The 12,879-nt window shown below is 56.0% G+C and overlaps 5 protein-coding genes across 5 annotated transcripts; 2 read left to right on the top strand and 3 right to left on the bottom strand.

The window, feature by feature from the left end:
* Positions 1-168: 168 nt before the first annotated feature.
* Positions 169-1,497, bottom strand: N7474_000650 (inositol polyphosphate multikinase; the record flags this gene model as incomplete). The annotated part of the gene is made up of 2 exons (XM_057192065.1): positions 169-1,357; positions 1,412-1,497. 2 exons carry the CDS (start codon positions 1,495-1,497, stop codon positions 169-171), a joined length of 1,275 nt encoding a protein of 424 aa, XP_057057018.1.
* Positions 1,498-1,740: 243 nt separating this feature from the next.
* Positions 1,741-3,391, top strand: N7474_000649 (uncharacterized protein; the record flags this gene model as incomplete). Its single annotated transcript, XM_057192064.1, has 5 exons — positions 1,741-2,004; positions 2,058-2,143; positions 2,191-2,208; positions 2,266-2,514; positions 2,563-3,391. 5 exons carry the CDS (start codon positions 1,741-1,743, stop codon positions 3,389-3,391), a joined length of 1,446 nt encoding a protein of 481 aa, XP_057057017.1.
* Positions 3,392-3,522: 131 nt separating this feature from the next.
* On the bottom strand, positions 3,523-4,724 carry N7474_000648 (quinone oxidoreductase family protein; the record flags this gene model as incomplete). Its single annotated transcript, XM_057192063.1, has 3 exons — positions 3,523-3,570; positions 3,631-3,805; positions 3,859-4,724. 3 exons carry the CDS (start codon positions 4,722-4,724, stop codon positions 3,523-3,525), a joined length of 1,089 nt encoding a protein of 362 aa, XP_057057016.1.
* A 960-nt stretch (positions 4,725-5,684) lies between these two features.
* Positions 5,685-7,751, top strand: N7474_000647 (uncharacterized protein; the record flags this gene model as incomplete). Its single annotated transcript, XM_057192062.1, has 1 exon — positions 5,685-7,751. The coding sequence occupies one exon, from the start codon at positions 5,685-5,687 to the stop codon at positions 7,749-7,751; it is 2,067 nt and encodes a 688-aa protein (XP_057057015.1).
* A 671-nt stretch (positions 7,752-8,422) lies between these two features.
* Positions 8,423-12,779, bottom strand: ssdA (mRNA-binding translational repressor SSD1; the record flags this gene model as incomplete). The annotated part of the gene is made up of 5 exons (XM_057192061.1): positions 8,423-8,462; positions 8,515-9,515; positions 9,568-9,927; positions 9,979-12,608; positions 12,677-12,779. The coding sequence occupies 5 exons, from the start codon at positions 12,777-12,779 to the stop codon at positions 8,423-8,425; spliced, it is 4,134 nt and encodes a 1,377-aa protein (XP_057057014.1).
* Between the last annotated feature and the right edge of the window lie 100 nt (positions 12,780-12,879).

Below are 12,879 nucleotides of genomic sequence, written 5' to 3'. Positions count from 1 at the left end.
AAAGTCGCGTGATTATGTCAGCCTCTCTACTCTCACTATGTACGAGTTGGCATCGATGCATTCGTTAACTTGCTAATTGACATGGCAAAAAAAGCAGGCAAATAAATAGTGCTCAGATCTTAATACTCAACAACTGCCAGCAGCTGTGGAATAAATGCAACCCAACATTCACTCCGCCAATTCCTCGAAGATCTTGATCAAACTCCGAATGCCCACTAGAACATTCTCGTCCGGTCCCTGCCCGGGAGTCCAGTCGGCATGAGCAAAATCAATCAATCGCAGGTCATGGACCTTGGGCGTATCTTCTTCGTCTTCGTTGTCTTCCTCGCCCAAATCCGGCACCTGCGCGGACTGCGGGTCAATGCTGATATTGACGGCCCTCTGAGTTTGACCATTCCCCAGTTGCACATCGACCAGCTCCAATGATTCTTCCGAAACTTCAAAATCCAACTCACCATCGTCGTCTTCCTCATCATCTTCTTCTGTGCCAGGCTCAGGGACCTCCTTCTCCTCTTCCAGCGCATGTTCCATCGCCTCCGGATCCCCCTCGTAGACCACCAACACGCTCGATGAGTACATCCGACTCTCCTCCAACTCGAGCACGCGTTGCACATTCTTCAGTTCGTCCGCCAGTCGTCGTGCGACCAGCGCCGAACGGTCCACTGTGCCCGCTTTCGCACCAGCAAGGAACGTCTCGAACCCCTGCTTGACGGTTTGGTCGGTAAAGGACCGTCCATACCATTTATCGTAACGCCGATACCCATCCTTCTCAATGACCTCACCTGGCGCACCCTCCGCACCCTCGTGCCTTGTAGCGTAGGGATCGGTTTTGCCCCCTTCATCCATATCGCCATTGTGCCCGGTCCAGACCTTCATCCCCGCAATGCGAAATCCCAAGCTCCAGCTCGTTGTTTCCTTCGAGACATCATCCAACCTGCTCCGTTTCGGTACCGGCGCATCATCAGCCCACAGTCGTGCTCCGAGCTTGACATCCAACACATTCGGTCGCCGGAACCCGCACGCGACATTCTCCAGCACGATCGACAGTCCCGTTTCCAGTTTCTTGCCCCCGGACGGAACCCATCCTTGCTCTTTTTCTTGTGGGGCGGGGGTATCTACCGGTGTGTCGCTGCTAGAGCTTGTCGAGCCAGACTGGGGGAGGAACACAGCGCCGGATTCGTGGGCGGCAGCAATCGCCAGCGGTTGCTGCTGCTCGGCTGAGGATAAGGAACCGATGTAGAGGGGCATAAACTCCTGGAAGGCTGGATGGTGGGCGCTGGATTCGTAGAAAGCGATCTCTTGGGGAGTGCAGGGCTTTGCGATCAGCGAGCCCGAGAGGGTGCAGCGGACACCGTCGCTATCAAGAATGTGTCAGTTGAAGACATGGAATCAATCTGCCAGGTCCACCTACTGTCCTGCAGCGACATGGTCAAATGGTACCAGACTATCACTGCCCAGCTGCGGCGTCTTCCGGATGTCCGACCGTGATGGTGGCATGGTTGAGTCTATTGAAAGTCGCAAAGGAGAGCTGACTGAGCTGACATGTTAAGGACGCTCGGGCCACCCGTGCTTATCGATAGCCCTAACCATTGCTGATTGGACAATCCCATTGTACTCATGTATGCTCTTGATTGTTGCTTTGCATTGCCTTTCACCTTCGTCCTCCTTCTCTTTCTGTCTCGCTTTTTCTTTTCCTTCTCCCTTCTCCTCTCACCACCGCCACATCTCTGCCTTCCCACCATGGAATCCCCCCAAACCACCATCTCAGGCGATCTCCCCATCCGCCTTGCCAGACCGAAGCAGTTAAGCCCTGTGCAGGAAACCGAGGAATCGACCCAGTCTGTTGATATCCAGGGCATGGCAGGGACTCTTGAGCCCAAGCCCCAGCCGGGCGTCGACCCCAAGTTCCTGGAAGACGAGGCAGCCGGACAGATAGACGTGTCTACGATCCTGCCAGAGAACAAGAAAAAGGGCAACAGGAAGCCGAAGAGCAAACGAGGACGAGTAATGGCATCTATTCTCCGGGATTTTCGGGTCGAGGTTAACCGGATCCACAGAATGCTCCTACTGGGTTTGAGGACTTCTATGCTGATCCCCCTGTGACGCCTGCCGAGTACCAGGAGCTGCGTGGACTCTACGATCCGTACGTCAAACTATCCTAATACTGGATGAGAACTGACATTATCGCAGTTCACGGTCCTTTGCAGAGTGAGGCTATCTAACAATCCACCCCTCCAAGCTCACAAACTAACCTGAAGCTTGCAGCCGCATTGACGAGGCGCTGATGCGCTTCCAGAAGAATCGTCGTCTGGATAGCGAGAGATCCAATGTGTTCCTGAAGTACCTACAATACGGCGGGGTGACTGTTGGTCCCAATGTGGGTGGTGGAGTGGCCGGCCAAGACCTGAAAGCAATGGACCAGGACGAAGCTCTCCGGGCTCGCAGCGCGACCGCCGTCTTCCTGACCCAGTCAAAGCTGGAAGTGGACTTTAACGATGTTGTTCGAGGATATCTGTAAGCTGTTATCTATGAATGAAGACATCCAAACTGATATCTAAGCAGGAGCTCGTATTTCCCTTTCTACTTCCTGCCCGACGACGAGTACACCATCAAGTTGGCCACGGTCACCATTCGGAACTTTCTGTCCTATCTGCTCCACCATGATGTCTGCCCCGAGTACAAGGATAACATTGATCAGGCCAGAAAGATCTGTGTTCTCGCGGAGATTGAGTTGTTGAAGAACCAGCAGCTCGTCAGCGCGGGTCCTGGTTACTTTAACCAGTCCTGCTCCATGCTTTTCGGGGGCTACCACTTCGACAACCCCCCGAACGCCGAGCAAGCAGGCGAACTAAGCTACGATGCTGCGCGGAAAGTGGCTAAATTCGCAATTGCTGGCTGCGGGACGAACGAACAGGCTTCTCGCTTTCGTGCCATGGCAGACAACGACACTCTCTCGGCAATGAAAGTCGAAGACATCGACGGATTTGAGATTCTTGGCGTCACCGAGCCCGATGCTGAGACCATCGGATTCTACAAATCACACGCTTCAGACTTGGTTCCCGTGGGGAAGATCCACGCCAAAGCGTTTCGCGATCCCGGTAAGCCAGACCTTGACCTCAGCCCTGAGGAGCGCTGGAAGTGGAACCACGGCAACGAGCCACTGCCCGAGTTTGACTTCTTTCTGGAAGTCGGCCTGCTCTCGTACTGCTATCCCGGAATGAAGGTGATGACTTCTGTTTGGGAGGTTAGCTGCGGGCTGCACTATTTCGATGAGATCATCTCCGTTTACACGTCTTTCTACACTGTCCTCGGTAATGATATGATGGTGGAGTGGAAGAAGCCTGTGGACCTTATGGGCCAGGACGTGGATGATGTTGTTGATGCGCTGTAGTGGGACAACTGAGAAGTCGCGAGAATACACTTAAGAGTGTGCGAGGAAGGGAACAGCATTGCGAACGTGTATTGTATTCTTTTGTTTAGTAACAATCAGTCCTATGTGACTATGGAATATACATTCTGTATTCAGGGCTTCAGAAGTAGCTTTCCAGTGGTCTTCCGGCCCTCGAGGTCCTGTTAAAGAAAAAGAAATTAGCAACGCTTTCAGAAAAGAAGGACACGGTGAATACGCACAATGTGAGCCTGGGCAATCTGCTCCAGCGGATACACCTTGTGAACCTTGACCTTGAGCTGGCCCGACTTGAGCATAGAAAATAGCTCGTTGACATAGTACTCGAACTCCTCGCGGGTCTCGATGTACCCAAAGAGCGTCGGCCGCGCAATCTTGACACACTTGGGGGAGAGTTTGCTTTGCCAGAAAATTAGTGTCACTGTTTTAGTATGTCAAGAACCTCAACTTACGGCAGAGCAATTGGTGGCACGGGTCCACTAGCATTGCCAAACCAGACGATCGTGCCTTTCCGTTTCACGGCCTCCAAGCTGCCCTCCCACGTATCCTTGCCGACGGAGTCATAGACAACATCCACGCCGCGGCCACCAGTCGCCTCCTTGACCAGCTTGACCCAGTCCTTGCCCTCCTCGCTGCGGTAATCGATCACCACATCCGCGCCGAGGCTCTTGACCAGCGCGCACTTCTCCGGTCCGCCTGCCGTCCCGATAACCTTGGCGCCCATGGTCTTCAAGATCTGGGTCATGAGGAAGCCCGCACCGCCAGCCGCAGCGTGCAGCAACACCCAGTCGCCTTTCTGGACGGGATAAGTCTCCTTAGCAAACGAGAGAACGGTCATCCCGCTCAGGAACGACGCCATGACATCCTCGTCGCTCACCCCGTCGGGGATCTTCACCGTCTTCGCCGCCGGCACGGCCGTATACTCCGCATACCCGCCAGTCGCCAACCAAGCGACACGATCACCCACCGCGAAGCCGGACGTGCCATCGCCCACGGCGGCAACGGTACCGGCGCCCTCGCGGCCTAGCACCTCGGGCTTGGCCGAGGCGTACAGGCCCGTGCGGAAGTAGGTGTCGATATAGTTCACGCCGGAGATGTTGTTGCGCACCAGCAGCTGGCCGGCCTGCGGAGTGGGCACGGGGTGCGAGGTTCGAAACTGCAGCACTTCTGGCCCGCCGGTCTGCTCGACTACGACGGCCTTCATGGTGGTGGGGAGGGACATGTTGCGTCTTGAATGGATGATGCTGGGGGGTGGAGTTATGTGATTGCGTAGAGTAGAGAGTCGCGGTGCTGCACGTCGGAGCAGAGAGAACGACATGGGAGTTTCCAAGTCCAAGGGTTCCATTAAGCATCATCGACACAAGCTCTCGCGCATTTGTCATCTGTCCCACAGCATGTGGGGGTTCACCTTACCTCCTGCCCAAACTAACTCCGACTTTCTTCTTTCTCCACACGCCCCGTCGAATGGGCCTCACCCGCCGTAACTCACTAACGCTGGTACACACCAGCCATTGCTGATCTGCCGCATCATTCCCAAACGAGGGGCCATGTACAACACCATCCGACACCCGCCTTCCCGAGGCGCCGTTCGATCTGCCGCCCGTCTTGTTTTAAAGAGGCACAAGTGGCATGCGTCCTCAAGCTGATACCCCGGGATTTACGAGTGCACCTCATGTGCGGCAGTTGACACACTGGCTAAATAAAACCACAAAACAAATCCCTGCTCCCCAGCCACCTCCAGCATGCTTCAGATTGTTCGATAAAAATACTCTGAAACCAGAGCCGGTTCCACCGGGATCCAATGGTCGGCCCGGACGGCGGCAAGCCACAGCCGGGATTGGCGCTTCCTCGAGCCTGCCCTTTGTTTTATCCCCAGGCCTTGTTTCAAAGAAATACTCGTGATACTCGTCCTCAGCCGATGGTGTATGTACCAAATCATCCGTGCGGCCTTATTAGGGCTCTTGCCCCTGCCCAGCACAATGCGCCCGATGTCAGTCAGAACTTATATATACCCAAGGTCGTGTGTCACCCGGGTAGCACCCAAAAAACCCGGAATATTGGATCTTTGTTTGTGGCTTTATTCATTCTTTGGTAATAGGAAGAAAAAAGATTCCTTGGAGACCTGAGGCTCATTGTTCACCGCGGCACAGTTTTTGTTTCTCTGTCCGAGTCGCCCTATTTAAAGACTATGTGTAAACCCTCCAGGGAAGCATCACCACCAGACATCATTGCAACTGGATAGCGCTCTGAATTTTATATTACTATGTCGTCTCGAATCATGTGTTCTCAATGGCCTCCGGCACCCTGCGTCGAAGACGAGCCGGATTCCCTCGCCCGCGAATTGAACGGTCTCGCTCACATAGGTGACGAACCCGGGCTCGAGGGCACCTGTATTCGAGGCAGTGTTGACCAGAACCCGGTTATAATGACTCCAAACATACCTTCGTCGTCGTCATTCTCCTCTTTCTCTTCTGTTCCCGATGTGCCCGGAATGGGCAGCAATATCTCGTCAGACGATAGCTCCGGCCCGATCACGCCGCCTGCAACTCACGATCCGGTTTTCTGTGCAACAGCCGGATCGCACTTGGACGATGGCCTTCAGCGGGCTCCGTCATCTTCGTCAAGCAGGACTCGTGGCCGAGCATCCGAGCCTGAAGTCTATCAGAAACCGAGCTGTGAACCCACAACTTCACGGCCATCCTGTCCACCGTCTCTGTCGCGGGGAAATAAATACAACGGAGTCCCGGTAGAGAGCACCTCTCACGGTTCCCCTAGAATGGAAGGGCCCGGTCACTCGCGTCCCGGTGGCCCTGCGTATAGCAACTATCCAATGAAACCCGTGAATGTTTCAACGCTCGCAGGTCGAATAGAGGAAAAGCTCAAATTGAAACGGGACCAGCGCGAGTCGGTGCTAGTGTCTAACACGGAATCACGCACGCGCACCGCAAGGGTTGAACCTCTTAACATAGGGGTGGGTTCTCACGTCCCAACTTCAGCGTCTCACTCACCACCCCGCGAACCTCATCGGGCCCCGAGCGTTCGATCCTATCATGAACAGCCTCCGCCGGCGCGTTCACGGACCACATCGGTGCCACCTGCTTTTCAAGCCAAATCCCGTCCAGAAATCCCGCCTTCGACGAGGTCAGCATCTAGTACCCGGAACAGGCCGAGGTCTGGCTCAGATGAATCCCATGCAGCACCAGGAAAAGCCACCTCGAGACCTCCCAGCCAGGACAGGTTTCAATCTCAGCCTATGCAAAGGAATGTCTCAAACCGAACCTCGCCCAACAGGGATCCTGCTGCCACTCAGCAATCCTCCAACGCCGCAGGACTCTGTCTCGCTCCATGTCCTCGTGCCATACCAACGTCCGCGTACTATGACTGGTATACGCTGAAAGGACTGACACACCTGGATATCTGTCCATCGTGCATGAGCCAGATCGCTCATTCTCGTTTCCGTGAGTACTTCATTCCCAGCCAGCCGAAGCCTGTCAGCCAAAAGACTCGCTGCGCCTTCTCCAATCCATGGACCCGGCTCGCCTGGACGCGGATGATCACGAAGTATCACGACAGTCTCGAGATGCTCTACCAAATGACCCGGCCACCACCAGGAGCACGACCTTGCCCGGGTCGCAGCGCAACCGACCAGACCTGGCACCGAATCATCGATCCAGGCACAGGCTCATACCTCCCCCGCTTCCACATCTGCGGCAGCTGTGCCCGTAACGTGCGCATCCTAATGCCCGCCCACCGCGACACTTTCATCCCAAGCACAGAACCGCAAGAACGCACCTGCGACCTGGTAACCAGCAGCCCGCGCTTCATCCACTTCATCGACCTCCTCGACGCCGCCGCCACGCGTGCCGAAGCATCACACTTACCCCGGCCCGACACCCGCGAGCTCCTCGCTTACGCGCGCCGCAAAGTTGCCCTTCGCGACTGCCGACGAGACCGCCCGGTCCTCTCAACATGGCACTACATCGCCGCATTACCAGAACTCTCCGTCTGTGAAGACTGCTACGATGAAGCGGTCTGGCCGCTCGTGCGAGCCCGCCACCCGATCGCCCGCTTATTCTGTCCGTCTCTCCGTCTTTTACCCGGTGACGGGCCGGGTCACTGCCGCGAAGCGAGCTGCCAAATGTACTCGCCGCGCATGCGTGCTTGGTTTCGGGATGCGGTGGTTCGAGATGACTTTGCGACGCTGCGCTCGGTTGCGCTGAGGCGCTTTGACGCTGAGCGCAGGTTTCATCATCGTCGGGATGAGCTGCTTGAGGCTGAGGCGAGGGGATATCATGTTTCTGATGAGATGCGGAAGGCGGTTGAGGAGTGGAGGAGGTGGGAGTAGAGTCGGTGCTCTTGTATTGTATGTATCTTGTGATATAGGGTTGAATATACCTACATTTTCCAAACAATCTCCTCAAGCAAAGCCTAGAATGCTTTGCTAAATGTTTGCGCCGAGGAGACATACAGCTCTCGATTCTCCTTTTTGGAGAGTCGACGTAATTCAAGCTACAAGGTTGTGGCTTGGGGGCCCGAGTTCAGAAGAGTTTCTGGAAAGACGCTAGATGTCTTTCCTACTTGGCGTTCATCGCTGCGTGTGTCTACAGGGAACAGAAGATAAGATAAACATTAACATATGAGATACCATCAGAGGAATTTTCACTTTAACGCAGTCCGTCCCAGACCATCATCCATCCACCGCACAACAACCAACATACAGGGGGTGAACGGGGGGAGCTGGGGGACATCATGCTTGCGAATATCTTCTCCCGAATACAACTTGGGTAAAAAAAGTAACACAAAACCTCGCTTCGCACTGATCACCGGGGTAAGCATAACAACGCTAGCTGGGGAAAGATGATGCGTGGCATGCGGCTGGATCGAGAATCAAGGCAGGACCCTGATAATGTTCGAGCCCACATGTCGGGATAGGATTATGTCCGTTACGCTCGGCAGATATGATAGACACGCAAGAATATTTTCCAAAAAAGAAGAAAAACACTTGGGTTGCGGGCCCTACAGGGCGTAGGGGTTGACCGACCGGACGGTAAGGCATCTGTCAAAGTTAGTTAGCATGGTCACAGTGATAGATAGTGAGAGACACATACGGGGGACTCTTGCTCAAGTCGGTCTTGAGAATGATGGGAACGCGTGTCATCTCGGTGACGTCCTGGATGAACTCTCCATCCTCCTCGCGAAGCTTGAAGTGCTTCAGGTGCTTCTCCTTGTTCCTCAGCCTCTTCTCCGGGGCGTTGGAGGCGTTCGAAGCAATCTTGGGGTCGGACCGGGTGCGGTGCGGTCCTTGCTGTTGGTGGCCGTTGCGAGTCGGCGACGGCGGCATGCTCTGGGTAGAACGGTCTCCCGGGTTCAGCGACACACCGGCAGCCGCTTCGGTGACTTCCTCCACCTCGTCGTCATCGTCGAAGAGGGCGTCGACATCATCGGCAGACATGGTTCCAGTCTCGGTCTGCTTCCGCATGGCCTCGTCCCTCTCGCGAGCACGCTCCTGGGCGGCCTCTGCTTCGCGAGCCGCGGCCGCGGCCTGGGCAGCGCGGGAGCCGGTATTCTTCGGGCGCTCATCCTCTGGGATGTACGCGGACGAGGGGACGCCCTTCTCCCAGTAAAGCTCAAGCACACGAGTCTCCTTACGGAACTCTGCTTTCTTCAAGGGCAGTTGGTCGCAGTGCACACGTTTCTCAAAGCCGTACTCCGGAATGAGAACATCAAAGGCAGACTCGTAAACGCACAGAACAATGCCCTCAGCGATGAGGTCGCCTCCAATCGTGCGGCTGTCGCGGTCCATATTGCGGCAGGCCTCGATGTGGACACTCTGCTCCTGCGCATTGTGCGCCGAGTCTTTCTTGGTGTTGGAAAGATCAGCTGTCTTGTTCAAGGACTCCACGTCGTCGGTGAATTCCACCGCACCGTCCGACAGAATCGCCTCGAGCTGACGGTGCACAAGGATGTCGGCGTAGCGCCGAGATGGGTTGGTGAAATGGGTATACACCGGCACGTTCAGCGTGTAGTGGTGGCGGTGCTCCTCCCCGACAGTACCTCCGACGTAGTACTTGGCGCGTTGCATGGCCTTTGAAAGCAAGGTTTCCATGCCCTGTGTCACATAATTAGCGAAGGCAATATTGTTTCAAGTTAAACCGACTAACCTTGCGCAGGTCTACATCCTGCACTTTGCACAGAGTGCTCTGGAGGGTCCCACTGCTCGATGGGTCGATTTCAAAGCCTAGGCGGTTCATCCGCTCCTCAAACAAAGCGAGACGACGGGGGTTGGGCGATGGCTGACGGCGCAAGAACGCCTTCTCCGGCAGGCCGCTGACCAGCTTGCGGGCAACAAAGTAGTTGGCCTGGTGACTGAGTTCCTCGACAAGCTCATGGGCGGGTGTGGAATCGAAAATATTGAATTCAACAGGCACATTCTCATCGTCAAGCTGCTGGAGCAACCGCAAAGGCGGGACAGGAGAGACGCGGTTGCCGAGACGAGCCTCCCGGAATTTATTAGCGATATCCTAGAATCAATGTTAGAAGAGTCAAGTCAATATGGGGAGGTTAACACTCACGTTCAAAGAGCGAACCTGCTCAGCGGTGATACCAGGCACGCCAACATCCGAATTGTCCCTGACAACCGAATTGACATCGTCGTAGCTGAGTCGGCCTGCGCTCTTGATGACGCCCTTGCCGATCCAGACATCATCATCGACAGCGCCGGTCTCCGGGTTCGCCTTGAACACCACGCTGACTGTCAAACGGTCCTGGCCAGGCAGAAGGGAGCAAAGCTCGTTGGCGACGCGTGCGGGCAGCATGTTCATGACACGATCGACAAGATAGACAGCAGTGCCTCGCTTCTTAGCCTCACGATCGACCAAGGAGTTACCCTTGACGAAGTGGGCGATGTCCGCCACGTGCACGCCAATCTCGACCTTGCCATCAGCAAGTTTCTTGATGTGAAAGGCGTCTTCGAGCGACTTAGTGTCAACCGGATCAATCGAGAAGATGGTCTCTTCGCGGAAGTCACGGCGCGATGCCAGTGTTGCTTCATCGCTTGAGACCGACCAGTCTTCGAAGCCAATGCTCTTCAGAACGGCATCGGAGAACTCGTCCGAACCGAAGTTGTTGTCACGGAGCAGAGCGTCGGTCTCGACGCGAAGGTCACCCATCTCTCCAAGCTGCTCGACGAGTGTGCCGAAGGGGTGCAGCGAAGTGATGGGCCACCGCTTGATAGACGCAACAAAGATGCGATTGGCGTAATCCTGGTGCTTTTCAACAAAGTCACGCGGTGCCTGTTCGGTGGGAATGGCGATCAAGGGCACACGCTTATCAGTAGGCTTGAACCAAACAATCTTTGGCTTGTCCTGCTGACGGTCATTATGGAAACGACCATGGGCGCCGTCTCTGGCCTGTCGTTCAGCCTCCTGTTTCTCCTTGGTGGCCTGGCTACTGGGTCGAAGGAGACCCAGGGTTCCAGAGAACATCTGGCCCGCAATGCGTTCAATGACCGCAACGACATGTCCAGCATACAGGGGCTTCTGTTCATCACTGATCTCATCTTCTTCAACCAGCAGAAGGCTCTGACCCTCGACTTCGACATCATCGTTCTTCTTCTGCGTGGGACGCTGGCGGAGACTGCCACGGCGACGGATGCTTCCATCCGGACCAACTTCTTGCCTGTCGCCACTCGAATCGGACCGGCCAAGCTTGTCAGTGCCGGCGTTGCTACCAGAACGCGCGTCGGTGATGTCCTTGCGCTTCTTCTTTTCCTCCTTCTCTCTCTTCTGGGACCACACCTCGTCAACGTCCAAGAGCTCGATGGCAACATAGTCTCCCTCAAGGGCACGGTTACGGTCCTTGCTACCGCAAATGAAGATGTCGGCATCCAGGTCCGTAGTGGTGACGTAGGCGTCAGAGCGGTTCTTCTTGTTAACACGAAGGATACCAGCCACCAGCTGGCCATTGCTCAACAGAGCCGGCAGGTTCGCCTGGGGCAAGTAGGGAGTGAAAAGCGTCTTCCTCTGCTGCTGTTGTTGCTGCTGCTGCTGTTGAGCCGACAGCTGCGGCGGAGCGTGCTGGCTCGCCTGAAGACCAAGACCCTGTCCACCGTTCTGCTGCTGCAGAGCCTGAAGTTGGGCCAGTTGCAGCGGGTTAAGCTGCTGTCCACCAAACATCTGGGGCGGCGCCATCATGACCTGGCCCTGAGGCAGCTGAATGAGCTGGGGCTGACCGGGGTACTGGAACTGGCCAATGGAGCCCATTGACTGGTTCATCGAGCCTCGAGAACGGTGGCCGGGCTGGAAACCACCCTGCTGCTGTACATAGGGCTTCTGTTGATCCTGGCCCTGGTTCTGGTTGTTTGGCTGGCGCCAATTGCTGTCAAAGTTTCGAGACCCCGACCGAGCATGGCCTCCTGGTTGGCTAGCACGACGCTGGTTATCGGGTTGGCCACCGCCCTCGCTGGGCGCCGGGAATTGGAAGCCACCGGCACCGCGGCCAGACAAGGAGCCTCGGGTGTTGCCGCCAATAGCCATGGACTGACTGCGGCCATGACCACCACCAGCGCGCATGTTGCCGGCCCGCTGCAGGCCCAGTCCTTGTCCTTGGGGACCAGGGGAAGTGCTCGATGGCGGCTTATCATCCGAGCCCGACGGATTCTCCGAGCCACCAGCCCCTGGGGCAGGAGCCGGGAACTGGAAACCGGAGGCAGCTCGCTTCTGCTGTGCCAGCTCAGCGGCCTTCTTAGCCTCAGGAAGGGCAAGCGAGTGGCGACGCTGGTGACCACCACCGGGCGGCCCACCACGACCGCGACCACTGTGACCAGTATTCTCGTTCTTTTGGCTGTTCTGGCCCTGCTGGTTCTGACCCTGTTGGTTGAACTCCGAATATCCGGATGCGCCAGACGACGGGGCCGGGGGCGGACCCATCGCAAAGCCTGGAAGGGCAGACTGGTTGCGGCGGTGTGAATGTTGGTTCGGAACGCCAAGCTGCTGTTGCTGCTGTCCTTGCTGCTGTTGCTGCTGGGGGAACTGGAAAGCATTCACCTGGGGGGACACGCCGCCCATGTTGTTACCACCAGAGTAACCACCGAGCTGCTGAGGCTGGAGCAAGCCCATATTGACGTATTGCTGGTGTGTAGCAGCGATTTGCTGCTGTTGCTGCTGAAGCAGTTCGATCTGTTGCTGAATAGCCAATTGTTCCACTAGAAAAGAAAAAAAGGGTCGAGTCAGTTCAGGGGTTCACGGCCGCGGAGGTTTGTAGAAAGCATACTCATCAAAGGGGTCAGCTCAGAGGGACTTCTCCGATGAGCGATGTGGAACTTCCGGCCATTGGGGCCTGGGGCCCCGGACTGTCCGCCTTGTTGTTGATCCATGATCCCCAGTTGAAGGTCGACGGCTGTCGCTGAAAGTGATTCAAGAAGTGGGATGGCGGACTGAATCCGACAACAAGAGATTGGTACGCCTCAAAAGGCA

This window comes from Penicillium riverlandense, assembly GCF_028828495.1.
Source record: "Penicillium riverlandense strain IBT 135883 chromosome Unknown utg000001l_segment0_segment0, whole genome shotgun sequence".
NCBI lineage: Eukaryota > Fungi > Ascomycota > Eurotiomycetes > Eurotiales > Aspergillaceae > Penicillium > Penicillium riverlandense.
Note: the sequence above shows the minus strand (reverse complement) of the source record. Positions and strands in the feature narration are given on the sequence as shown.